Source organism: Olea europaea, chromosome 15 (assembly GCF_002742605.1).
Source record: "Olea europaea var. sylvestris chromosome 15, O_europaea_v1, whole genome shotgun sequence".
NCBI classification, from domain to species: domain Eukaryota; kingdom Viridiplantae; phylum Streptophyta; class Magnoliopsida; order Lamiales; family Oleaceae; genus Olea; species Olea europaea.
This window is the reverse complement of record NC_036251.1, coordinates 27505984-27531173: the sequence shown is the minus strand read 5'-3', so window position 1 is coordinate 27531173 and position 25190 is coordinate 27505984. Positions and strand designations below refer to the sequence as shown.

At 35.0% G+C, this 25190-nt stretch overlaps 3 protein-coding genes across 4 annotated transcripts; 1 reads left to right on the top strand and 2 right to left on the bottom strand.

Moving 5' to 3' along the window:
* Positions 1-740: 740 nt before the first annotated feature.
* LOC111410745 (probable magnesium transporter NIPA4) lies at positions 741-6118 on the bottom strand. 2 transcript variants are annotated; one of them, XM_023041244.1, is made up of 10 exons: positions 5494-5585; positions 5326-5417; positions 4210-4266; positions 3486-3576; positions 3247-3407; positions 3036-3163; positions 2790-2927; positions 2253-2345; positions 1552-1657; positions 741-1217 (listed from the first exon to the last, which is right to left on the bottom strand). In XM_023041244.1, the coding sequence occupies exons 2-10, from the start codon at positions 5345-5347 to the stop codon at positions 1111-1113; spliced, it is 903 nt and encodes a 300-aa protein (XP_022897012.1). In that variant the 5' UTR covers positions 5348-5417; positions 5494-5585; the 3' UTR covers positions 741-1110. The 2 variants fall into 2 exon arrangements, with proteins under 2 accessions (XP_022897012.1, XP_022897011.1); XM_023041243.1 differs by lacking the exon at positions 5326-5417 and having other exon boundaries at positions 5494-6118.
* A 1496-nt stretch (positions 6119-7614) lies between these two features.
* LOC111410744 (uncharacterized protein At5g49945-like) lies at positions 7615-10861 on the top strand. Its single transcript, XM_023041242.1, has 3 exons — positions 7615-8751; positions 10043-10246; positions 10329-10861. Exons 1-3 carry the CDS (start codon positions 7666-7668, stop codon positions 10557-10559), a joined length of 1521 nt encoding a protein of 506 aa, XP_022897010.1. The 5' UTR covers positions 7615-7665; the 3' UTR covers positions 10560-10861.
* A 352-nt stretch (positions 10862-11213) lies between these two features.
* On the bottom strand, positions 11214-23224 carry LOC111410743 (embryogenesis-associated protein EMB8). Its single transcript, XM_023041240.1, has 14 exons — positions 22636-23224; positions 22361-22450; positions 22076-22137; positions 21728-21828; positions 20561-20650; positions 18181-18303; positions 16840-16917; positions 15949-16034; positions 15712-15760; positions 14487-14543; positions 14285-14415; positions 13402-13485; positions 12767-12836; positions 11214-11922 (listed from the first exon to the last, which is right to left on the bottom strand). Exons 1-14 carry the CDS (start codon positions 22896-22898, stop codon positions 11482-11484), a joined length of 1725 nt encoding a protein of 574 aa, XP_022897008.1. The 5' UTR covers positions 22899-23224; the 3' UTR covers positions 11214-11481.
* Positions 23225-25190: the final 1966 nt, after the last annotated feature.

The window sequence follows — 25190 nt, the reverse complement described above, 5'->3', positions numbered from 1 at the left end:
GAAGCTTAAGGAATGATATAAAATTTTAAAAAAAAAGGGAAAATATTAATATTAAATAAAAATAAAGTAGAAGAACCCAAATTCCAAATGATCAAATTCGAAGAATGAGGATCAGAGTAAATACAGTTAATTTCTATTAGACTAGCTCCGTTCTAATAAATGATTACCATCACACCTAACCATTATTTGCTAGTGCAAAACAAGTACAATTTTATCAAAATAAACGACGACAAACATTTAATAGAAATATAATAATTACCTAGTTAACACTCATGGATAGACAAGCTTTTGCCTAGTAGTGAACTTTTTATTTTCTTTTCATAATTAAACCCCTGGTTTCATTTCATCATGAAACATTTTAAATTTACCTTCAAGCCCATTTTGCCCACCTCATACTTACCTTAAATATTGTGTATTATTAGAGTTATCTAACTAAAAGATATCACTACACTATTCCTTGAAGCGGTCGCAATCCATCAGCTGACTATCTAATCGACACATCCAAATAACACTCAAACAAACCAACCCCATATATGCCACACAATGTGTGACTACTGCAATTTCAAAATGCCCAAAAAACGACTGATCCAAGAGCATGCAATCGTGTCGTTTTACATCGGCCATCAACCAACATTATATCACAGCTGGAGTTGATCTATTTGTGGGAGAAGAAAACGGGTCGGAGTTTTAAGAAGATTCATGTTCCAGAGGAAGAAATTGTCTCTCTTAATGGACTTTGCTACACAAACAGGGCATTTGACAGGATTTAAAAACATGGAACACGTGTCAAGCATTCATTGGACTTAAAAAAAAAAAAAAAAAAAGAGGAGCGAAATAGGTGCTGACACGCAGTACCTGTTTTTAAATCCAGACGACTACCCTTGTCTAAGTAGCTTAACTGGTAGAGAATAACAGAGTTACAGACTAGGGAAAGGGTAGAAAAACGGAAAAACTCATTCTCTCCTCCCACTGTGTGTTGAAGGCCTGTTGGCTATTGATTGGGTATGTGATACAACTGCACAATATCACATTTGTGTCGTCTCTTCCACAAACAGCACAACCACCACTTTGGGATGTCAACTACAAAAAAATTAGATAAAAAGGAATACATTAAGGCGTTCTTAAGCTTTCCTGACGCCTCAGAGGGATACCTTCTTCACCAATACCATTTTCCTCATCAGCATGCTTCAGAAGTCGTGCAGCCATAGTCGTGGGACCTAAATTACAATTTTTATCACAAAAAGTCAAATCAATATTTAGAACAAACCATGAAGGAGAACATGTTAGGCTAAACTTAAAAAGTTTAGTTAGAAGTAAAAACGTTTATTTTAGAATTTCACATGTTTCAATGGACTTGGATTAGACTTTCAAAGTAAAGCAGCTTTTCTCACTTCTTGTCAAAATTGGCAGAAAGATTAATCCACTTCATTAACATTTCAGCGAAGCCAAACATGCTCTTATTCAGAGGGAATCAAAATATTCACCAAGGCATGTCATGGGACAGGCACAATCTACAACTATAAAGCCCACAAGAAGGAGTACATCGCTTACCATCAACCATATCTTTTGTCTTGTGAAGAAGAAAAGTTCCAGAAAGAATGGTCACAAATCCACACATTTCTGTAACAATCTGGGTTGGGTTCTGCCTGTCCCAATCCTGTCCATATAAACAAAAGAACATTTTCAATCTTAATTAAGACCTTCGAAATTTCCCAACTCTCTTCTTTTCCTTGGTTTACCTCCACATATAGCTAGCAACCGGACTGAACTTTAAATTATACAAGATGCAAGTCAAGAGCAAACCTAAATAACCAACATCCAGGTCAAGTGCACTGAAATAGTGTTAAGTTTAGAAAAGAACCACATACAAGGTAGTGAATTATGCCAAAGAATCAGAAGGGACCGGGACTTAACATAAAGACAACAATGCAATGGTGATGTTATGGGCTGATTTTTATTATTTATCAATTCCCCACCCCCAAAACATACATAGACAAATAAGTATTTGAAGAAAAGGGATGACTGTTCTCCATTATCAGAATCACTTTGTTTTTGCCGACACATCATTGAAGAGGTGGAAATGTCAACCTACTTTATCTAGTTTTGAGCCATTTTTAACAATTGGCAACAAATGTTTTAGAGCCTAGATCAATCTTGCAAAAAATGAGCGCACTTTGTCTTTTGAAATTCTTTACTCATGGAACCCATCCAAGTAAATAAAAAAAAAAAAAAAGGACCAGGAGAAGGATTACCTTGAACATGATCACACTTGCCAATATGGTTAAAGAAGTGAACATAACATAGTAAATGGGTGAAACTACAGCTGTGTTGAATGTGTCAAGAGCCTGCATTCAAAATTCACCAGATATCAGAATTGAAAAGGACATAAACAACAAATAAGCCATCCAAAACAATTTGATGCTACATCAATACTAATCAAAATTTATGCAACCGAAGACTAAATGAAATAAAGCAGTCACTAGTCACTACATAATATACATACACTCCAAATTTAAGAGAAAGAGGGAAATGGATATAATTGTCCAGTGTGTATTGATTCTCCCCCCTCAATCTAACATGGCAAACTCATTGCCATGTCAGATTGAAGCTATGCTTGCTTTGATACTGAAGAGTTCAGACATTAGATTTTTCAAAAGAAAGGGGATTTGACAATAAGATGTTTGAACCAACTTAATACTTCCTCCAAAACATAGAAGTTGCAAGTTAAAAGCTCATTACGCATGAACAAGTAGAGAAAGAAATTGTTTACAAAGAAAATTATTCTTCACCTTATTCAAATAATTCATTTGGGTAAGCACGCAAGAAATGACAATCAAAGCAAAGACCCATGTCTGCGGATATATTAGCTGATTCATTCCTGATAGTGTCAGCTTCAATGCAATTCCAAGTGCTTTGACACTCATGACCTGCCAGGGAATTTCCAATGACTTTAAAGCCATAGAGAACCACAACCAATTCCTTTTGGGTGGGGGATTGAACAAGGAAGAAATATTATAAAAAATAACACAACCTACCGATAATGAACCAAATAGCGAGCAAACACCAATGTAAAACATTATATGAGTTTGACCATATTGTGGGATATAGTGGTATATTAGAATAACAGCAATTGCTATCACCAGAGTTGCATAAAAGAGAAATGCTGCAGGAGAGATACAATTGTTAACCTCAGTAGATCAAATGTGAAAACAGAAGCACATAGTGAGATGTGCAAAACCAAATCACCTGGCTCAGTAGCAAGGTCCCACACTTCTTTGACTGATTGAATTTCACGCTCTTGTGGAGCATGAAGAACAATAGTGGTTGAACCGACAACACATAAAGCACAACCAAGAACACCAAAAATGTGTAGCTTCTCTCGTAGAATAATGTGTGCAAGTACAGCACTGCAACAAACTCACATTGATCAGTACTAAAACAAGGTATCATATTATTTAGTTAAGATCTCCGACATAATATCATGCCTGATAATAATGCTGAGTGCACCAAGAGGGGTAACCAGAATGGCTGGTGCAAATGCATAAGCAGCAAAATTGGCAATTTCTCCAACAATCACTGTTGCACAGTAAATGACCATGAGAGGTTTAAGTTTCAGAAAATTACACCAAAAGAAACTTGTATTGCAATACAAGGAGGGAACTAAAAACTTTATGCGACAATTCTAAATGTAATATATTAAAGAAAGAACGAAAGAGGAAAAAAATAGTGAACTGAAAATGGAAGATATCAACAAGAAGGAAAGAACTCAACAAGAGCATGATGAGAAAATAATGAAAATTAATCCTATGTATGAGATGGAGAACGAGTTAGTGAACAATGGATCTGTCCTTCCATTTGCATGAATGAGTTGGGAAACAAATTGGTGTATGGTATATGACATCTGTCCTTCCATTTGCATGAATGAGTTGGGAAACAAATTGGTGTATGGTATATGACATTTTACAGAGCTCATGATGGATAAAAAGCAGCATAAAAATATTACTATAAAGTAGATCAAACAGGCAAACGCATTCGGTTTTCCTTTTGGTTCCAGTAAGTAGAAATGAGAAACCAAGAAGAAGTCATCTATGATTACCTCTATGGATAATAGATTCTTTTCTTGTTTAAAATATGTTCAAGTGGGTAAAATAATGGTGATTTGATCAAATTACTTCGACTATACAGTGATAAATAGAGAAAATTACTCACTTGTTATCATACCCACCCACCATAGCGGCTCATATAGATATGAATACCCTCCAACTCCTGTAGAAAGAAAAACAAAGTAGAAGTTAATGGCTAGATTCCAAAAAACATCCTGAGAAAACCAAAGAACCAAATAAAAAACTGATCAAGAAGATATCCCACAACAGGGATTGTCAGAGCATATATATAATCACAAAAGTGAAGTGAGTCAATGAAAAAATTAAGCACGTCTTAAAGCAAACTTAGAAGTATGACAGAGATAAGGTATGCTCTCACAATTCACATACCTTCTCTCTCTCATTCTTATATGCTCACTTATAAGCCACCCCGAGCATACTAAATTATACGAGCTTCTAATAAAAAAATTATCATTCTAACTTAAGCATTATATGTCCTTATATTTTCTTAGGCATGTGTTTCAACTTCCAATCGTGCATCCATAAGTCAGTGGTGAAAGAAATTGTTTAGTAACTTCTCACCAATTAATACGGCAGTGATGGATTGCTTTTTTAATTGAGAAGTTTTGCCTGAAGCACTCGAAGCAACAACTGGCCGATTGCCACATTAGTGATGGACTTTATTTTATTTTTGGCTAGATCCCCTTGTTTTTTATAAATTTCCCTGTGATTAAAAACAAGTCTAACATTGTAAAAATTCTATAATTAAACTATTAGATGAAATCCTACTCAGTTACTGCACAACAGTTGAGACTTTGAAATCCACCTGAAGCTAGGTTACAACGACCCCCATGGTATTCAATTATCTGCTTGAGCAAGGCAATTATGATTATTATTTCAACTGATCAACATATTCTCGAAGTGTAAGGAGGAAAGAAAACAAGTAGTAGTGAAATGATCCCTATCCAAAGTTCTTAAAGCTAATGAAGGTTAACTTCAGAAAGAGAGCACTGCTATTTCAGGGACCATAACTTTAGCATTATCTCCAGTAATGAGATAGCATTGAAATGTCCTTAGGCCGCTAACTTTTTCCTAGCATTTCTCAAATGCAATTGCCTGCAGATCAAGTTTACATTTATTTCCCATATTTCAACATAACCTCCAAGAAATTGACTCAAGGTCTCAACAGTTTATTGCAATCACAGCACAATTGTAGCAGTACCGTTTCTCCCATAACCATACATCTACTTCATTTTCAGAACAAGATCCAATTTGCATCTCCAAATATTAGTATGCAAAAATACGCATCTTCAACTGTCAACATTTCCAAAATTGAAGTCAAAATACACATAGAATATAGCTAAAAATGAAGTGTGAAAGCACAAGTTACCAGCCCTGACGCCAGAAGCTCCTGCTTTCTTTAATCCCTTTTTCTTAACAATGAAGCTGGCACCTATAAAGGCACTGGAAGACAAAGCCATCACTAATCCTTTTATATTATCAGAAGACATCCCCTTATACGAACCCGATGCCGCATCCACCGCGACACCCGCCTCCGACGCCTCCATCTTTACAGTACACAAAAAAAAAAACGAAAACCAAAAAATCCCAACTATTGTAATCTCATTGCACACTAACAGGGTTAAACAAATATGTTCCTTCCTCGTCTTAAGCAAGTTTTAACTTCGATCCCAGTAAAATTTACTGGGTCTTGGGGATCTTAAAGTTAAAGATGAAATTCGATATCGTTAAATGGAAGATCTACAATAGTCGGTGACTCGGTGGAGGAAGCGAATAAAGTGTAATTGCGGTTAATTTGGCCGAATTGTAAGCTGGAAATGATAAAGACCCAGCTGGGAAACGACGTTGGATTTTTGTCTTTACTCTCAGAAATCTTAGATCGTAGAGAGAGATAGAGGATTGGGGAAGACTCCTCTACTGGGGGTTGAATCATGGAGAAGAGGAAACAGCACCCACCTAAAAGAAAATCTGTAACTGATTTTTTGTTAGGAGACGCGTTTGGAACAAATTAATTATTTTTTCTTGGGGAAATTTGCCGCTATGGTCCCAATGCATTCATAATCATAGTAGCTGGGTCGCATTCTATTACATTTTATTGTCTCTCTCTTTTCTTTTTTTCTTTCTTTTTTTTTTTTTTTTAAACAGTGATCCAGCTGGGAAACGACGTTGGATTTTTGTCTTTACTCTCAGAAATCTTAGATCGTAGAGAGAGATAGAGGATTGGGGAAGACTCTTCTCTACTGGGGGTTGAATCATGGAGAAGAGGAAACAGCACCCACCTAAAAGAAAATCTGTAACTGATTTTTTGTTAGGAGACGCGTTTGGAACAAATTAATTATTTTTTCTTGGGGAAATTTGCAGCTATGGTCCCAATGCATTCATAATCATAGTAGCTGGGTCGCATTCTATTACATTTTATTGTCTCTCTCTTTTCTTTTTTTCTTTCTTTTTTTTTTTTTTTTAAACAGTGACGTGGGGATTTTATTTCCGAGATATTCAAGTTTGAATCAACCGCATTATTTACTCGAGAAGTGCTAAAACATCAAAAAAAACTAGTTTATCGCTTTCCTACTGTGGGATTCGATAGTCGATCTTGTTTAATCTATATTTGGCCATTATTTTTTAAAACTCATTTTTTTCAAACCCATTTTAAGTCACACATTTTATAAAACTCACGATTTTTATACACTTTTTACAGCATATTTTATAGACTTGTATCAGAATCTACTAAAAGTTTAATTTTTATCCAACCCAAATAGAGGCAAAATAGTAAGTAAATAGTGGGCTGCATATATCATTTTCAAAAATAGTTAAGAGATGCCCTCGATCAATCTTATTGGCACCATTCATCCCAACCTGCCAATTAATTAGCAACAAATCGTCCTTTGTCTAATTTAATCACTAAAATCGAATGAAATGACAAATATATCCTACGTTTTAAATGAAAAATAGAAAAAGAAAAGAGCTAAACATCCCTTGGGTCACTTACTTTCCACAATGCGTCTAGTTTTAGATGGAAAGAAAAGAACACAAGGGAATTTGATTCACAACCATCTATATGATAGAATAAAAAATTGGTATGGATCTTATAAGAACATTCGCTATAAGATGAGTATAACTAGATTGTAAATTAGCTAATAGACAAGTCGATTTTCAATTCTGTGCCCTATGACACTATAAATTCTTGATAAATATGTTATTTCATTGTCAAATGAATGTAAAGATGAATGACGCAAAATGCAAATGCGACGTAAGAGGTTGGAAACTAATATATCCAAGACTACTATGTTTACATAACAGCTATGATATTATCTTTTAATCTCAATAAATATTACACGTTGACATTGTACACATTATATACCAAATACCCTAACATCAATAGAACGACAAAGGTAAATGTAGAGGTCAAGGCGAAACAAATTGAAGCTGGGGGGCTTCTATGAAAATTTTTCCATTTTCTCTTTTCACTTTGGAGACTTCACCCCCAATACTCATTACTGAAACATTTCCAGACGCCAATCAATCAATCAAGAATTCAACAATGGCGAAGCGATCTTCTTCCTCATCTCTCCTCATCTCTCCACTCTCTCTCTTCCTCCCAAGAGGTGACTCTCTTTTATACCTAATTGCCCTTCTCTCCCTCTTCTCCCTCCTCGTTCACCGCCTCTCCGCCTCCCCCACAACCGCCCAATCCCACTTCGAAGGGTTCGACGCCGATGAAGATGAAGATTTTGTTCTTGATGAATCAAACGATGCAGTTGTTCCTCCTCTTCGGTCAACTCCTCCTCCCCCCCTCTCTCTTTCACAACCCACTTCCGAGTCCCACCACGGTCCTCCTGATTCCGATTCGGATCCCATAATTAAATCGCCATCATCGGATCCGGATCCGAATCCGAGCTCAAAGTCTGCTTCTACAGCTTTTGATTACTGGGATGAGGATGAATTCGAGGGGGTGCCTCAACATTTAACCCCTGAAACTTCTGAAATTACGGTGTCTGCCTCTGGATCGGAATCGGATTTGACTCCTCAGAAATCGGAAGTACCGGAAGTTGAGGTTCCGAGAAAGCTGACGTCGTATTCTGTGGAGATTGTATGTGTTTCGTTCTTGATTATGTTTACGGTCAATTATTTTACAGGGAAGAAAGAGAATGAAAATTTGGCGTTGGCCTGGGCGAGCAAGTTTGCTAACAAGGATTCTATTTTCGATAAGAACTTTAGCTTGTTGGGCGTGGGCGAGAATGAGGACTCTCCCCTGTTGTTGAAAGAGGGGCAGAATGTTTTTAAGTTTTATGCGAGCGGAAGGAGGTTTTGCTCGGGAGTGCTGGCAACTATGGAGCTTAAGAGCAGGCATGATTTCATTTCGAGGTTGTACAACATGGTGGTGCCGTGTAAGGATGAGATTACATTTGAGGTGTACATGAACGATGATGCTATGGATCAGGTGGTTTTTGCGTTAGCTAGGAAGAAATTGGCAAAAACAATGCAGAAGGAGGCTGGTGACTTGCAACGTTTTGCAGGTCTAGTGGCACCTCCAAATGGGAGGAAGTGGGTGGCCGAGGAATTGCAGGTGGTCTCAGAATCCAAGGAGGTTGCCGGTGATTTGATCACCGATGCTGTGCTTGATCAGGTATGCATTGATCTGATTTTGATATTATAACGTGTGTATTTATATCCTCGTGCTTTAGAATACTTGGATGTTGATTTTGATTGCTTGTTTTAGGTATTTTTGCTTAAAGTATATGTTGATATGCCTTTACCATTTAAGTATATTAGCTGTTTGAACTAGCTGGACATGAAACTATAGTACATTAGAGCAACAGGATATTGGAATTTGAATGATTAAATAAGCTAGGAGAAGACTATAAAGCGTTTGGTTGTGTTATATATGTGTGTTTATCTTATGCTTTGAGTTGTTTGTTTGGCTATGTTAAGTCTCAAGTAAAAGTGGCATCCACGTTGGTAGGCTTGAGTTGAAGTCTGTAAGAATTGTCTATAGTGCTGCTGACGTGGCATTTGTGGGGGGAACCTATATTGCTGTGGGGCAAATGAAGTTTAGCAGGAACTGCATGTGTTATTGTTGGAGTAAGGGAAGTTGAAGGCTTGAAAGCGATTGTTTTTGGGGGGAAAACTGAATGCATCAGGTGGTCTCAAAAATGTAATACTTTATCTCTTCCTTCTTATTTTTCCTTTCGGGGATAGATTCACGGCTCTATCATATGATTTTGGAATATAGAAGATTGGTGGTGGTCCGAGAGTAAGGTTAGGATGCATCTTAAAAGAATTGAGAGAAGTGGCTATAACATCTCTGTTAGAAGGATGTAAAATGAATTGAATAGAATTAACCCGAATCTGTATTGGTGGAACTGAAACAATTGCACGAATCTATAGGAATCTGGTCAAACTGTATGATTTCAGGCAGCTATACCTTATCACTCTTCCAGTATTCAGCTGATGTGAAAAATAATTTGCTGATAGAGTTGCAATCTCGAGGGGGGGCACATGGAATTGCATCAATTCGCTTGTGGGAATGAATGCCGTTTTCTTAAATAATGCATCACATATTTGCATAATAATGTTCTTGTGTTTGGCACTCAGCTACTTCAGATGTGTGTCATTGTAATCACTACCTTTCTCAGAGTTCAATTAAAAGCATGTTTGGTAGTAGTTTATAATCTGTTTAATTTATAAATATACATAAATGAGTAGTGGATAAGTAGATAGTACTTGTGGGTCCTACAAAATATGTGGATAAAAAAGTTGGTTGACTTTTTGTAAATAAGTCTTAGACATTAGCCAAACATGCTCTTAATTTCCTGTTGTCTTCTTAAAAATTGGGAATCAATGGTATGGTCCAGTTTGATTTTTGTGTTTGTGCCCTACGATCATGCAGTATATAATTTTTCCTTGCACTCATGCAGGTCTTTGGTGAGAAGCCATTTGAGAAATATGGAAAGGGTTTCATCTCTATTCATTTTTCTGATAAACACTTGGGCTTAAACAAGAAGATGCTGGTGTTCAAGTTTGCTCTCCCAGATGCTAATCACATGGCTGACATGACTCGATTGGTTGCTCTTGTCCCCTATTACATTGATCTAATTGGTCGATATAAGCTCAGCTCACACGTGAGTACAACTATACCGACACAAACATATCAGCATTTTAATATCATTCATGATTTTCTAAAATTTGACCAATGTACCTCAGGCTCGATCTAAAACAGAAGCAGCCCGATTAAAGATTGCTCAAGAGATTCAGAAGGAACTTCAGAACGCCAGGAACGAAGCCTTGCAGAAAAAGAAGGCTGAGCAGAGAAAGAAGTTGGAAGAGACCGAGGCAAAGCTAAGTGCTGAAGCTCTTCGCAAGAAAGAGGCTAAAGAGCGTGCCCGCCAAATGAAGAAGGCCATGCCCAAAATCAAGATGAGTCGAGCTAATTAGATCCTATGTTATCTTATATCCCAGATACGTCATCCCTTGAGTCATCAGTTGTCATTTTCTGGAATGTCTTCTGATTCACTTCTCTTTCCAAGCAAGGGAAGATAGAACTTGTACTAGATTTGTGTACCGTAGTCATTGACAACAGTAGACATTAAACATTACCACGATGTGTGGTTTTTCAATGTAACATTAGTTCCATATGCTGAAATTGTAGGGTCTGTTTTAACAAACGCCTTATGCTGCTGCTGTGACAATTTTGAAATAAGCAAGAATGAGATCGAATGGAATTGATTGAAAGGTCAGGGGGTTTTTTTTTTTTTTTTTTTTTTTTTTTGGTCCTGTATTGGCTGTCACTGAGTTCATCGTGAGATTGAGGTCCCATCGTATGATGTTGAAGACTAGTTATTTTAAATTTTTTAGTCTAAAATGTGAATTTTACAATCTTTAACTAGATGTATACTTCATTTTGTCCATTTTGAAGCACCAACGTTTACGGCTAATGGTCAAATATTAATGAAATTATTCACCATATTAGCTCAGAAGAACAAGGGACGGTAACTTTTTCCGGCTTCATAAGCCGACCAGTCAAAGCTCAGGCGAAAAGAAAAAGAAAAATTATACCTGTAGTAAATCTGATTTCTAATAAATGCATAGTTATCTGAATGCTTTCGTATCAAGAACAGTTCACCAGAAGAAAGTACCAATTTCCAGATTAGCACAGTAGTACAGCTAAATTGTTATAGTTCATTTCATGAACAAATTCCCGGTCACATAGTATAACATTCTTTCTTGTGTATCATATAGACTTTCTTTGATTCGCTTTTATCTTTTCATAAATAAACAGGAACTTACCTTTGTTGGTAGCCACTACACCGCACATTGTAAAAGATTCAAGTACGATTCACAGTATTTTAATGTTCATCTATCTTCTAAGCGATGGTCCGGAGACAAAATTCTGAAACTTTTTCTTTAAGAACAATAGCGGGGCCGAACCCACAACTGGCCAAGTCATAATTATTGCAATGTAAGCAAGTAGCCACAGCGATTTCCTGTTCTGGCGCGAAATCTGGTTTAAGCATTTCTTTACCGGAGTAGTTATGCCACTGGCATCTTGTTTGGTGATATCAGAGTAGCCAACAAGCTCAATTTTCTCATTTTCTCTCTCTCTATTTCTGTGATTAACTTCCTCTGCATATTGAATGGCATCTTCAGACTTGTTTTGATCGATATTCTCCTCGTGTTCAACTCCCACATCGGCTATTGGCTCACTTCGTACTGCAGTCACCAGCCCGTCTACCTCAACATTCAAATATGGAGCTTGATCAATCAAAGACTCTTGAGGATTGATTTGGGGAACTGCAATCTGCTTAGCACAGAAACAAGCCATACAATACATTAAACTACATGGTAGATGTCCACTCTCTTAGTCTTGGTAAAAAAAAGTCTGTAAGAAGTGTAAGTACCATCCCCTGTTGTCTTAATAAGAAAGAACAACAAACTGTACCCAAATATTGAGATTCACAATAAATAGTGTCTGTAAGCCAAAGAAATATGTAATACAAATCGGATGATTATTGCATCAATTTTTAATGAGTTATTACATTAAGAACTTCCCTTTTTGTAAATTTTTATGAAATGTCAGCACTTCAAATTTGTATCTCATGTGTGCAAATACTAGTTTAATCGTACAAGACATTTCACAAGCACAAATTATTTATTCTATTGCATTGTTTTGAACTGGTTACTTTATAACAATTAACATGCAGGGACACTCAAATTTCCTGTATGACCTCAATTTTCTTTCCTATCAGGATGATCTGTGTTCGAGAAACCATAATATTACATGATTTTGACGCCATATAACAACACCAGTATCAGTATGTACACGAGTCCGTGTCCACCAAAAAAAAATAATAATAAATAAATCTATAGAACTGATTCATGAAATGTTTAAAATCAAATAATGTTTCCAAACCTCCTTTTTCCTGTGATACAATGGACTAGACTGCAGAGCGCCAAAAAATTCATCAACTGCTCTTACCCACCTGCAAGTGACGAAACCATAATATTACATGATTTTGACGCCATATAACAACACCAGTATCAGTATGTACACGAGTCCGTGTCCACCAAAAAAAAATGATAATAAATAAATCTATAGAACTTCTGATTCATGAAATGTTTAAAATCAAATAATGTTTCCAAACCTCCTTTTTCCTGTGATACAATGGACTAGACTGCAGAGCGCCAAAAAATTCATCAACTGCTCTTACCCACCTGCAAGTGACAGAGGAAAATTAACAACACACAGGCTTCTTGAGCAAAGAAAAATCACAAGAACTACAGCTTATTTATTATATATATTAAGTCCCTATTTGACAACAATTAAAACAAAATTCTTCTTTTTCTCAAACTCATTTTCAATCACGTTCTCGCAATATAAATATTTTGCACGTAAATCCAAAAAATTTTCCTACATTTTAATCATAGATTCTCCAAAAAATCATTATTCCAAAACTCATTTCCCCAAAAAAACTCTTTTAAATGGTTGTCAAACACGAGCTAAGACACTATGTAACTTTAACACAGGGGCATGGAAGCAGTTCATAAAACGAGCAATTGTAATGTATATGCACGTACTCCCAAACAATACTTCAACCAAATGAAAGCATTTCCTTCATTCATACCAAAGAAAACTCCACCACCATGAACACTAAAAATGTTCAGTACCTTCCACAAATATTTTTCCTCAAAAGCTATTTATAGACAAGTATATAAAACTTTCTGAACACTGAAATCCTAAAATGCCAATTACATTTTTCGAAGAGCAAACAGGTCTTACCAGACACTTTTTGCAGTTATCCCTTCAAAAAATCCTAGGTGTCCTCCGTGCTGTGTTGTGGCCAAAACAATATTATTATTTAACCTACAAATATGACAGATAAATTAACTAAAAGTATATTTCATATTTCCATATCAAGACAGGTAAAAAGATTGTTCAGGTTAGCAGCCAAGTGTTTTATCATAAATTCAAGAGTTGTTTTGTCCAGTCTATCTAGATTTAGCAAATGCAAGGACAATCTTAGAGATCATAAGATCTTTTATTCGAAGTAGCTTCATGATAACAAACTGGGTATAGTATGTGTGGTTCAACAGTATTTCATTTGAATCTATAGAAATCTCATGCTTATTTATTTCTTTTCATTTTTGCAATTAATTGTCAATATCTTTACACACATGTAGATATATATCCACTATGTTAATCATAAACTCCATATATTGTTTTCTTCAGGTCGCAATAAATCTTGCTTACAATGATATTCCTCATTTCTTGTCTACTATTCCATTTGTTTCATCTCAAAACACTTTCTAATCAAATTTATATATAATCAAGAGATTCTTAAGTATTGAAAAATTTATTCATATTATTTCTTGATAACAAGCCATGCCATCTAGTTGTCCTTGCTTTTCTTCCAACAAATACAACCCATCAGCTAGACCAACTTTAAATGAGTGTAAGTTAAATTTAAATTCAAAAAAATAAATGCATAACTAGACAGGTGGCTTGATTGTTAATCACACGTATCCTTTTGACGTCCTTAATTACCATCTTCAACCGTAAAATGCTAATATTGGTCTTCTTCTTCTTTTTTTCCTAAATCTTACTAGGATTAAAAATGAAAATTCACAGAAATCACTTAAAAAGAACAACACAGACTACATACCGACACTCATCCCATGGAATTGCTTCACTTGTACATACTGGATCATCTATAGTACTGATGCAGAGAAGGGGGACCATCACATTTCCTACAAGACTAGAACTGCTACATCGCCTGTAATATGTATCCACTGTCTGGGAAAAAGAACAAGTATATTAAATGATTAAGGATAAGCAAAAAGAAGACGCCGGTCCAAGATTGTTACCTCATATTTACCAACAATACGAGTAGCATAATTGTCAAAGTCCCGGACAGAACGTGACTGTATCATATCAAAAAGTGACATCAATATAACCATCAATATCTAAATATATCTATATTCACTTCAACACAAATGATATATCAGCAGCAATATATATAGAAGTTCTTACAAAATTATACGCGTGACAAGTAAAATTCATACTTGATGCAGGATTTTCTTATTAGAAATATAGAATGGATGGTTGGGGGTAAGGCTATAAATGGTTTCTTCATATTGATTTATTTGGCTGGTCATTGTTTCTTTATAGTAGAATGTTTTCTGAACTTTCGAGACAATACGTACCTGTGAATTTGGTAATAACCGTAATTCAAATTACAAGGTGACCATATAACAAAAAGAGAGAGATTTCATGAAATGAAGTAATTAATTCAGTGTTGGCAAAGTGTGATCTTGTATTTTTTTATTTTTTCCTTCATTCATTCACAGGACTAAATCATTGGTCTACACTATCTTCCTCAAAGACCACCTAGTGCTATTTTGCAAGTTGGATATACATTGCCTCCTTTTACCATTATGTCTACTAAAAGTCCAAGGACAATAATGTTTGCTAAAATTACTATTAAATCCCTTTTTTCTGTAACACCATCCTCCTACCCCCAAAATACTTGATGCTATCCAGTGTATCAAGCTAGTTAAGTTAACTAAATAGCATGGTAATAAATTAATTATAAACGCTCAAGCCACTTTTTATCCACCCATTTTGAGAGACCGACAAGCACTACTCACTTATTCACCACGCATTATAATTTAAATTGTTTATAAACATTTCCCAAACATGCTTAGCATGCAACAGCCGAGAATTGTGTCATGTCTTTAGTGGATGTAAGAAGGGTAATTAGTTCGGAAATTGAACATTGAGACTTGAAATTTTAAGTACCAACTATAACCAATTTTAGAATTTCATGTATTGTGATTGAATAAAGCTATTTATACAAGTGTTGTTGACAATTGTGGCTAACAATATTGATGTTGTCAAAATCTGGACCATTGATTCAAAAACAGGTTTTAAAATAGATGAATGTGATGTTGCCAAGTGGGTGTTATCAAACAAGATTATAAAAAAATATCGTACAAGTACCATGATTGATTGTGATTTATGAATTTTTCTAGTCTATTAAAAGAGAAACAGTCTTGACTCGCAAGAGATATCAATAGTAACAGGGATCACCTTTTTAATGCCTTCCCAATCTGCAAGACGAGAAAGGACAGCATGATGCCTACAAAAATTCAGATTAAATCATTAGAAGATATTGAAAACAAATCGAGGTTGATACCTAATGACTGAACTAAGGAAAATGCAGAATATTACTGACCCTACAATTTCTCAATCTGCTAAATATGTAAGACTTCTGATGACAGAATAGGTAAGTACATATAAAACATTTAGCAAGAAGATGTGACGTACAAATCCGCATAACCTTTTAAGCCGAAGGTTAGAGCTTTGTCATAAAATTTCTGCACAGGTCTACGGTTAATGAACCGGTCACATATCTGGAAACAATGAAGAAAGGAGATTTCAATTCAGAGCAGCTAAATGGTGAATTCTACAAGAAAACTGATAGGAAGCCAGCGAAAGCATCAAATCTTTCTCCCACACTAAGATACACATAATAAGTACAGAACAAGAAAGGATAAAACCCACTGTAAGCAATCAGTCCAAGAAAATTCTTGGCCTTTGCTTGGATACCATTTACAAATTCAGTTAAAATCAAACATTAATTCCAACCACATATTCATAACTACTACTCTTTATTATCCACATATTTCATGGGATTCACTAGTATTCCTATTTATAAATTTGCCAAATGGAGGCTTGGAGTCGAGTATAAATTTAATTCACATTTAAATAGGTGAACAAGACAATTTTGTAATGTGAAACAGAAGAACCAAAAATAAGGAAAGAAATTTTAGCAATATGCAATGTCTATAATTTGATAATTTCACATTCTTGTTGAACCATCAAACATTAACAACTCTTTCCTGTAATTTTACCATACAAAAAAGGTTGTGCATCTCTTACGATTAGGATGTAGGTAACTATCCTGATTTCAACACAACAAAAGATTCAAAATGATGAAACCGAGGAACTTAGCTAAGGAAAGAAAGATGAAGACAATCAAATATAGCGATGAATTGAAGCATCCTGAAAAAGATACGAAAATAGAGCCACAACTAATTGACTAGTAGAGCAAATTTGTAAATTGGGAATTATGAACTATAAATTTACACCAGTCAAAAATCGATTTCTTTGATACAATTTAATGATGCATCAGGGAATAGATTGAGAGCTACTAACCAAAAGGTCCCAAGGAGAACAGATAGCTGCAGCCCCAATAAGAGGGACATTACTTCCATCCTCACCAAGATATTTAACCTATAATTCAATTCCATGAACAAAATCACGAAATGTGAAATGAGTGTTATACAACTTCATTAAAGATTCAGCACGTGTACTTAAGACTTCATTGAACGAATGTTCTATAGAATGTGGGATTCAAACAAATGCTTATAGAAAAGATGAGCAACTACATTTAGAACAATATCTGAGGAATTAATAATCTTCATTTCTCATCCTGGAATGCCTTATGGTAAGATCACAAGAATCCTCAATGAAAAAAACACAGAAAAAATAAATAAATAAAAGAAACATAATGTTTAATTCCTATTTTGAGCCAATGTTGTATTCAAAAATTTACAGGTGAGCATCAGTGCCAAAGAAATTAAGATGGAAAAATTAGTAATAGATAAAGGAACAAAAAAGTTACAACAGATTTAGGTTCCCAATTATGTGGGAAAGTGAGAATGCTGGGAAGGTGGATTAGGTTCAATCCAAGAAAGTGGCAACTAATACATAAGGACCCACAGAGTCCAATTATTTCAACGACACACAAGGCAATGAACCTAAGAGAACAATTAGAAACAAGGGACCTCGTAGGTTGGATGACGTATCCTGCAAGCCTATTTGCTAGAGGTGTAGAGTGAAAGCCTACTAGTAAGCACTAATTCTCCATCCAGAGTATCCTAGTTCCAAAGTTCAAAAGTATTTAGTACGTCTAAAGTGTCAAGATGTGATCCTGTACAACTGATAATCTTCCTTGTACGAGAAATCCCTACTATGCATACAATTGGCTTTACTTCAATACAACAGCAAACTAAGCTCTGTTCACAATTATTTGGGGGTGGGCTACATGAATCTTTTGTCACTACTCCATTTAGTTCATTGCTAGCTCACTAGAAAATTTTATGCAAATAGACACTTAAGAGTCACAACGAACCATGTTTGTTTTGATCTATCCCTAGATCTTATAACCTGTTCTACTCAGATATACTCACTCATAAGAACAAGGGCCTCTTTTATTCAATGCAAAACATGTCCAACTCCTTAAATCTTCCTTACCGTAATTTATCCCCTGTCAGCAATTTGCTTTGGTTAAAAAATATATCTTTATATTTTTATTATGGTAGAGAATAACAGTTAAGTGTAACAAGTAAATAACAAAATGCTGCTTGTTTAAATAAGTGGATTTAATTCTATGAAAGAAATAAGTATAACCATTTAATAACAAAATGCTGCTTGTTTAAAGAAGTGCATTCAATCCCATGAAAGAAATTAAAACAGCAGAGGAATCCCTGGTACCAGAATATTAGCACCAATACTTGTCCCAACAGTATATAGAGGAGCTTCAGGGTATAGACAGTGAAGGTGGTCAATCACTTTACGTACATCCTCTGTCCATCCAGCATTGTAGAGGCAATCAGACTGGTGGCATGAATACATTTAATCATTACATATTTAGATGTAAAATATAAAAGCATGGACTAAAAACAAACTACATGCTATTTTCTATGCACGAAAATTTTTTAAAAAAATATCAAGCAACAGAATGTGTTCTTGGCAATGCAAGAACCTTCCAAATTAAGGGGTTGTTTGATAAAGCTTTTGATTTTATCAGTTTTTAATAAAGTTGATTGAAATGTATAATTGAAAAGTTAATAAAAGTTGTGGATCCCATGAAATATGTAATTAAAATTAAAGTTCGACCAATTGAAAAGTTGATAAAACTCAAAGTTTTATCAAACAAGCACTAAATTTTTTTATGTTTCTACCAGGTAGTGCTCCTTAGCCCCCGTTTGGCCCATTAATTTTCATTATAATGGGGAGAATAGTGTTTTTTATGAAAAATAGATGGTTGTAAAAGAATGAAAAGTTTTCGATTTACGTGTAATATTATTTAATTGAAGATTGTGTGGTTGAAAATAGAAGAGAGAAAAATTTAATTAATTTTGATGAGATGTAATGGAGGCCAAACGGGAGCTTAAATGAATGATTACGGTGAGTTTTGGTGGCCTTCACCCTGGCTCCCTTTCTTGTCTCCTCTCTTCCCCTCTTGTGCAACTCGATCCATAAATTTCTTCAAACTAAACATCTATCACAGTATCATAACTAGATACAGCCCATAACTAAATTACTCGAATATATCAATAGAATCATTTTATTATTTCTGCTAATGATTCTAACCAAAATAAATTTTTTGGGCACAACAAGAATTTGTATCCTCAAATCATGTCAAAGGGGTTTGCATTTATTGTGGAAATTCTACCTTTCCATCCCTTGGATGGATAAAGATGGAGGGCAGAGTTTTTTATTTTTTAATGTTGTCGAACAGTTGAACCATGATTCTTCGTGTTGTCCAAGATTTGAGCAGTTGGGTCCCAAACAGTAGTATGCATTCAATTTTGTCATTCAAAAAAGTTTTATGGAACCAAATCTATTAACTTAAAACTCAACACTAAAAACAAAAGTAACATCCAAAATAGTTACATAATAATTAAACAATAAGAAGGGAAATGTACCGTATGATCATTTAAATGGTACTAGCATTGCAATTTATATTATAATCATTATTTATTTGGACAACATTTTGATCATTACCACAAGTTACATTTAGTAATTTAGTAGCTCTACTCAGAGGTGGAGCTGCTTAAGAAAAATAATAAATTTACTTACTTTAGTTAAAAACTTTGTTCAGTATAATCTAAAAGTAATCATTTTGAATAAACAGTAATAAAATAGAATAAAATATGGCACACAAAAAATTGACAACACTGTATTTTTTTTTTTTTAAAAAAAAAAAATCAAGTTTTGATTAAAACAAACTAAATAAACCAAAAATGATTGTTAAAATAAATGGATATCAAAGTTATCAATGCACATAAGTACAAAATAAAGTAAACAGCCAGTAAAATTTCCTTTCTGGACTTATAAGTAAGAAAAATACATTTAAAATCAAGTTATTAATTAACTAACCATCCTTCTTTGAAAGTTTTACACAATTTTCTTCGCAAATGACTGTCCACTCAACTATATTTTGATGAGAATTATGCGTAAAAGAATTTGAGTAATTCTTTTTCTAGATTTTATAATTACAAGTGACGGAAACATTTAGGTCCCGAGCGATTAAGTTAAGTGTTATTTATAGCATTTTTCAACTTTATCTTTCTAAAAGTGAAAAAAATTAAGGCAGAAGTTGACAAATTATTGTAAACAAGACGAAATATGCAAATGGAAGAAAAGGTCAGAAAACTCAAAAGTCATTTTTAAATATTGGGGATGAATTTGCCAGAGACTATAAAAGTTGGGGATTGATTGCACAAATTTCCCAAGAGAAGAGAAAAAGGAAAAGGACATGAGGGGAAATTGGGATTGAATTCATGACCTTTCATAAAGGAAAATGAAAACTAAAACAGTAAGCTATGAAGGTAAAAAGGAAAGGAAAAGTCCAGAATTTTGACACTCCTTTGAGTTTGGGTCTGAAGTGAGGGCCTCACCTGCCTCACCTCAGGTCTGGCCCTGCAACTAGATACTCTATATATATATATATATATATATATATATATATATAAAACAAAACCCATCAAAATTAATCACAATAGATAAATATAATATAAAGTAGTCCCTCCCTTGCCGAAACAAATCTATCAATTCCAATTGAAATATTCATGCAAAGCGTACTCACAGTTATTGATACACCCCCAAGGCCCCGATGATTGCTCACAACAACATTCCAGCCACTCTTAGCCATCTTGAAAACCAAATGCTTGACATACTGTTTAACACGAAACACATTAGGAAGAGAAAAACAGTCAGACTAATTCTGGGTTATAATACACTGAAAAGCCAAAAGAACATTATTTCTTTTAACTGATCATGAATGCCTAAATCTCCAAGAAAATATATCCTCGTACAAAAACTAGTTCTTGTCTTCTAGATAATAGTACATTAAAGAGAAAAAAGTAGTAAAAGCAAGTCTTCTAGCTAAAAGATGATAGTAAAAGTCCTAAAATACAAAGACCTGCACAAGACTATTTAATGCTTATTTGTATTATAGCAATCAAAAAGAAATTAATGGAGAAAAAATATTGAGAGTTATCCACAGTGCATTTCTAAATCACGAGATTTCCTTTTGACCTGTTTTTCATGTCATCTCAAAATCACATTTGAACCTCACTATTGCAGAATTCAAATAGACCTTTACAGCCAACAATTAAGAATCACAAAAGAAGGATATTTGGAAAAAAAAAGTTGGAAATTGGCCACATGCCAGCATGATAATGAGTTGACAAAGTACATTTCCATACTAACTTTATATGGAATGCTTCCAAAGAGAGAACTAACAGAACAAATCCTTTTTACTGTTGCTATAGCAACACAAGATAAGATATACTTACATTTACGAATGCATATACATAGATGGGTACAATAAGAACTTTTGTTCAATATTCTAAAACATATGGAATAAGATTCTCAACCAGTATCATCAACTATCTCTAGAGTTTGGCACCATTTTTACGAAGAACTTAACCAATAAAACCGCTTCGATCACTAACATTTCCTAAGTTATTCAAAGTTTATTTGCTTTAATTCCATGAGGAAGAGTCATGGCACGACCTTCAATGAAGACAACTACAAGCTCTTTCAGAAGGAAAGTTTAATGTCTGGTAAGAAAAAGTGAACTGGGATGGGATGGGGAAGAGTGGCAACATTTGGATACGACCACATTTATTTGTAAGAAAAGGAAGAAATTACGTTAACAACAAACATAATATACTGACTGAGAGAAGACAACCAAAAAAAAAATTAAAAAAAAAAAAATGGAATGGTTTGAAAGCAATGGATAGCTTACAGCAGAATCAGAATCACTTGTTAAGCCAGGAACGACAATCATGATTGGATCTTTACCATCAATCTGAACTGCATCATTTAGTTGAGTAGCTTGTTTCTTAACTAAAAATAAAAAGGACAAAATCAGCAACAAATAATTTTACATAAATGACAAATATATATCAATTAAGTCGATAAACAAGTTATAGCAGATATGTCCTCGAAACAACATGGACTACAATGAATTCTTCAAGGATATGTAACATCATTTATGATCAAAACTTCACCTAAACAATATTTTATTGAGATATAGTTCAAGGTTAAAAACATTAAAACACAGTTAAGAAAAATAAAGTGAAAGACACTTTACCTTCAGCATTCGTTAGCCAATCCAGAGCTATGGTCCCTTCATCTGAGGTTATAAAAAGCTGTCTGGACATTGCATAGAATCAGTACTAGCAAAAAACTTCGTTTCATGAAACAATGGATCTTTGCAAGTATTTTAGTCCCAAGCTACTCGAGAAATACAGAAATTCAAATGTACCAATATATAAATAAAAAATCCATTTGCATTGTCGCACTGATTGTTCTTGTTTCAAAAGAGTGTAAAGTGTTAATAATCAGTCCATATAAATGTTATTAGATCAAACCTCACCTCTTATAGTTGACAACAGGTGGCCTTCCAAAAAAATGTAAAAATCCAGTCTGAAGATGAGGACTGCAGAGCCATGGAGTCGATAAATACCTATTTTTAATCACCCAAATATAATAAAAATTAAAAAACAAATTCGTTTGAAAAGTGATAGAGTATAAAATCCGTGAAATAAAAACAGGGAATAAAACCCTAAACAAGCAATTTACCTAGTAAAATCTAGTTGCGCTATTGTTAAGTTAACTATAACTTTTAATTTATTTATTTCCCCTCTATACCTTCCATGAAGAGTTTTACACCGGGAAGCAATATCTTGGTAGACTTGAGAGGAAGAATTGAAAGTCAAAGTAACTGGTTGTCCTCTGAACCCGGTGAATAGATCTCCAAGAACGTGCATTTCCAGAAAATTATACAGAAATACAATCAAAACAAACAAAAGTCCGAATAAATAATGAGAAATTGGTATCAACAGAGCAGCTTTGAACAATAACTCATACGGCGAATCAACGTCCAATAACTCCATGGAATCTACCCAATTCATTGTCAGATACTCAATTTGAATGTAGTTTTGGTGAATCGAAAATGCTTTAAATTGGACGGTTGGGGTCGCGTGGGGTGGGATGGGGTGGCCTAGGTAGTTAGTTCAATGGGAATTGCCAATGGGAGGCTGTCGTCCTTTGACTTTGGAAGCGGGAAGCCAATATGGAATCGCCACGTCAACGAGGTGGAAATTATGGTTTGCTCATGGGATCAAAGGAGTGGGGTGAAAAAGGCTGTAGCCTGTTCGATTGTCAAGAATATCTAAGGTCTGCGGCCTGCCAATTCTAGTAATTTCCGATCTTGTTGCAACGGACGGGAATCATTTCATTTGGCACCATCGTTGCCTTAAATTAATATTTTTTTTATATATTCAAAACAAATACATATTATGCCTGAGCCCCATTTTGAAGGAGAAAATGAATTTTTGAATAGTGTATTGATAAAAAATATATTGTTAAAAAATAAGAAAATATTTTTGATTTGCGTATAATATTATTTTATTGAAAAATGTGTGATTTAAATGGTATCAAATCACTGTTGAAAAATATATTTTGGTGGAAAAATGGGACTCAAACAAGGGCCATAACAATATAGTCAAAGTGATAATTTGATCAATCAATAGAAAAAAAAAATTCATTGTATAAATCATAACTCAACAGGAAAAATAAAAATAATTTATACTTTAAAGACTCGTTGCGATTACCTGCTATATGCCTTGGAAATAGGATGCCCGAAGTATTGCTTTGGTGTATTTGAGATTACATCACCCCTTCAGAAAACAAAAGACAAAATTCATTGGCATATTTTATTCCGAAAACAAAAGATGGCCTCAAAACCATGGATGACTCTCTCATGGTGTTACACAAGGATAGGAGTACATTTTAACCCAAACTCTTCTATAGACAAAATGTGCCTCCAATGTAGGAGCCGTATACCATTGACTTATCCTTTATAAGATCTTAGATACAGCAAGAAATCTACTCCTCGAACAACCTATGTTGTATTGCCCATCATGTTGCCTCTGGAAAATCCCTCCATCCAATTTCCTTGATTGATTCGAGCCCCGCCACCACCCTAGAATCACCACCACCACCACCCACGACGTCAACACTGAAAAAGAAGAAGGTTTGGCATACGCAAAAGAAAAGGGACTCGAATCCAAGGGGCAAAGGGTTCGAAAATCTAAAATCCCAATCCATCATTGGACCACTCGTGACCCATCGGTTATCTCCAATATGACCATCATTTGAAGTTGGATGTATTCTTCGTCATTTTTCACCAATCAAAAAAGTTGAAAATATTGTTCCCCACTTTTTGTAATGCGAGCAACTGGCTGCCGACTCCCAACCTTCCGATTCTTGCTATCATTGATCTCCTCCTCCTACCCCATCCTTCACGTTTTTTTTTTAAACAGTGCTACTGTGCGTGTTCATGAAAATGTAATCTAAATCTATCTGTTGACACACTAAAAGTACAGCCCAAATCAAATAACCCAAAGAGTGAAACCCAATTGAGGAATCCAGGATAAAGGTCCAAACAGAATTATTGATGAATGCGGTGGAAGCCCACGAACACGGTAACATCATCGCTCAAGCTTGCAAGACGCCCAGAATCTGAGCGAATGGAGTACCTTACGGTCATCCAGAGCGATAACCCCGTTCTCACCCAAACCTTCGAATCACCCAGGATCTTAGCAAGCATAAAACATTATGGTTATTCAGAATAGCAGTTATTGAAGCAGTTATTGACTGATCTTATCACATTCCACGATTCAAGGAGCCCAATTAAAGGCGGTTGAATGACAAAGAGTAATAGCAACAGTTAGAGACGGCAGTTCCACGACAAGTTAGCCATCATAAAGAAAGTGGGTAGTTATACAGCAATCAAGCAGTTTCCAAGCGGTTTGTCACGAAGAAATCATCAAGGGAATATAAAAGGAAGAGAAGACATAGAGAAAAGGACCCCGAATCAAACACTCTCAAACAGAGAATATGTAATTTTAATTCCTTAGTTTAGATTTAAACACTTCTTTTAGTACTCGTGTGTTTGCGCCCCTTGGAGGCATTCTGTTTATTTCCAATTGTAAGTCATCGCCAATAAAACACCCCCTTTTGAGATTTCGTCTCAAGAGGTCTGTTCCTTACACAATCGTCTGATCCCTTTTTTAATTGTTAGCGACTACCCGCGCGAAATAATTTGGCACGCCCGATGGGACCTTGGTGCTTAGTGTTGAAGATACAAAAGGTGAAATAATATGCCTCACAAATCTGATAAGGAAGCAGCAAGTCAGGGA

Bases quoted from the DNA above. Each gene is read 5' to 3' on its own strand.
- LOC111410745 (XM_023041243.1), bottom strand. From the start codon at position 5,671: ATGGAGGCGTCGGAGGCGGGTGTCGCGGTGGATGCGGCATCGGGTTCG. The intron at 4,267-5,493 runs GTAACTTGTGCT...TTCTTTCTACAG, and splicing joins AGCTTCTGGCGTCAGGGCTG to GAGTTGGAGGGTATTCATAT. The intron at 2,928-3,035 runs GTAGGTTGTGTT...ATTCCCTGGCAG, and splicing joins CGCTATTTGGTTCATTATCG to GTCATGAGTGTCAAAGCACT.
- LOC111410743 (XM_023041240.1), bottom strand. From the start codon at position 22,898: ATGAATTGGGTAGATTCCATGGAGTTATTGGACGTTGATTCGCCGTAT. The intron at 16,035-16,839 runs GTTAGTAGCTCT...CATTGTTTCCAG, and splicing joins GTTCTCCTTGGGACCTTTTG to ATATGTGACCGGTTCATTAA. The intron at 14,544-15,711 runs GTGATCCCTGTT...GATATGATACAG, and splicing joins ATTGGGAAGGCATTAAAAAG to TCACGTTCTGTCCGGGACTT.
- LOC111410744 (XM_023041242.1), top strand. From the start codon at position 7,666: ATGGCGAAGCGATCTTCTTCCTCATCTCTCCTCATCTCTCCACTCTCT. The intron at 8,752-10,042 runs GTATGCATTGAT...GCACTCATGCAG, and splicing joins CCGATGCTGTGCTTGATCAG to GTCTTTGGTGAGAAGCCATT. The intron at 10,247-10,328 runs GTGAGTACAACT...AATGTACCTCAG, and splicing joins GATATAAGCTCAGCTCACAC to GCTCGATCTAAAACAGAAGC.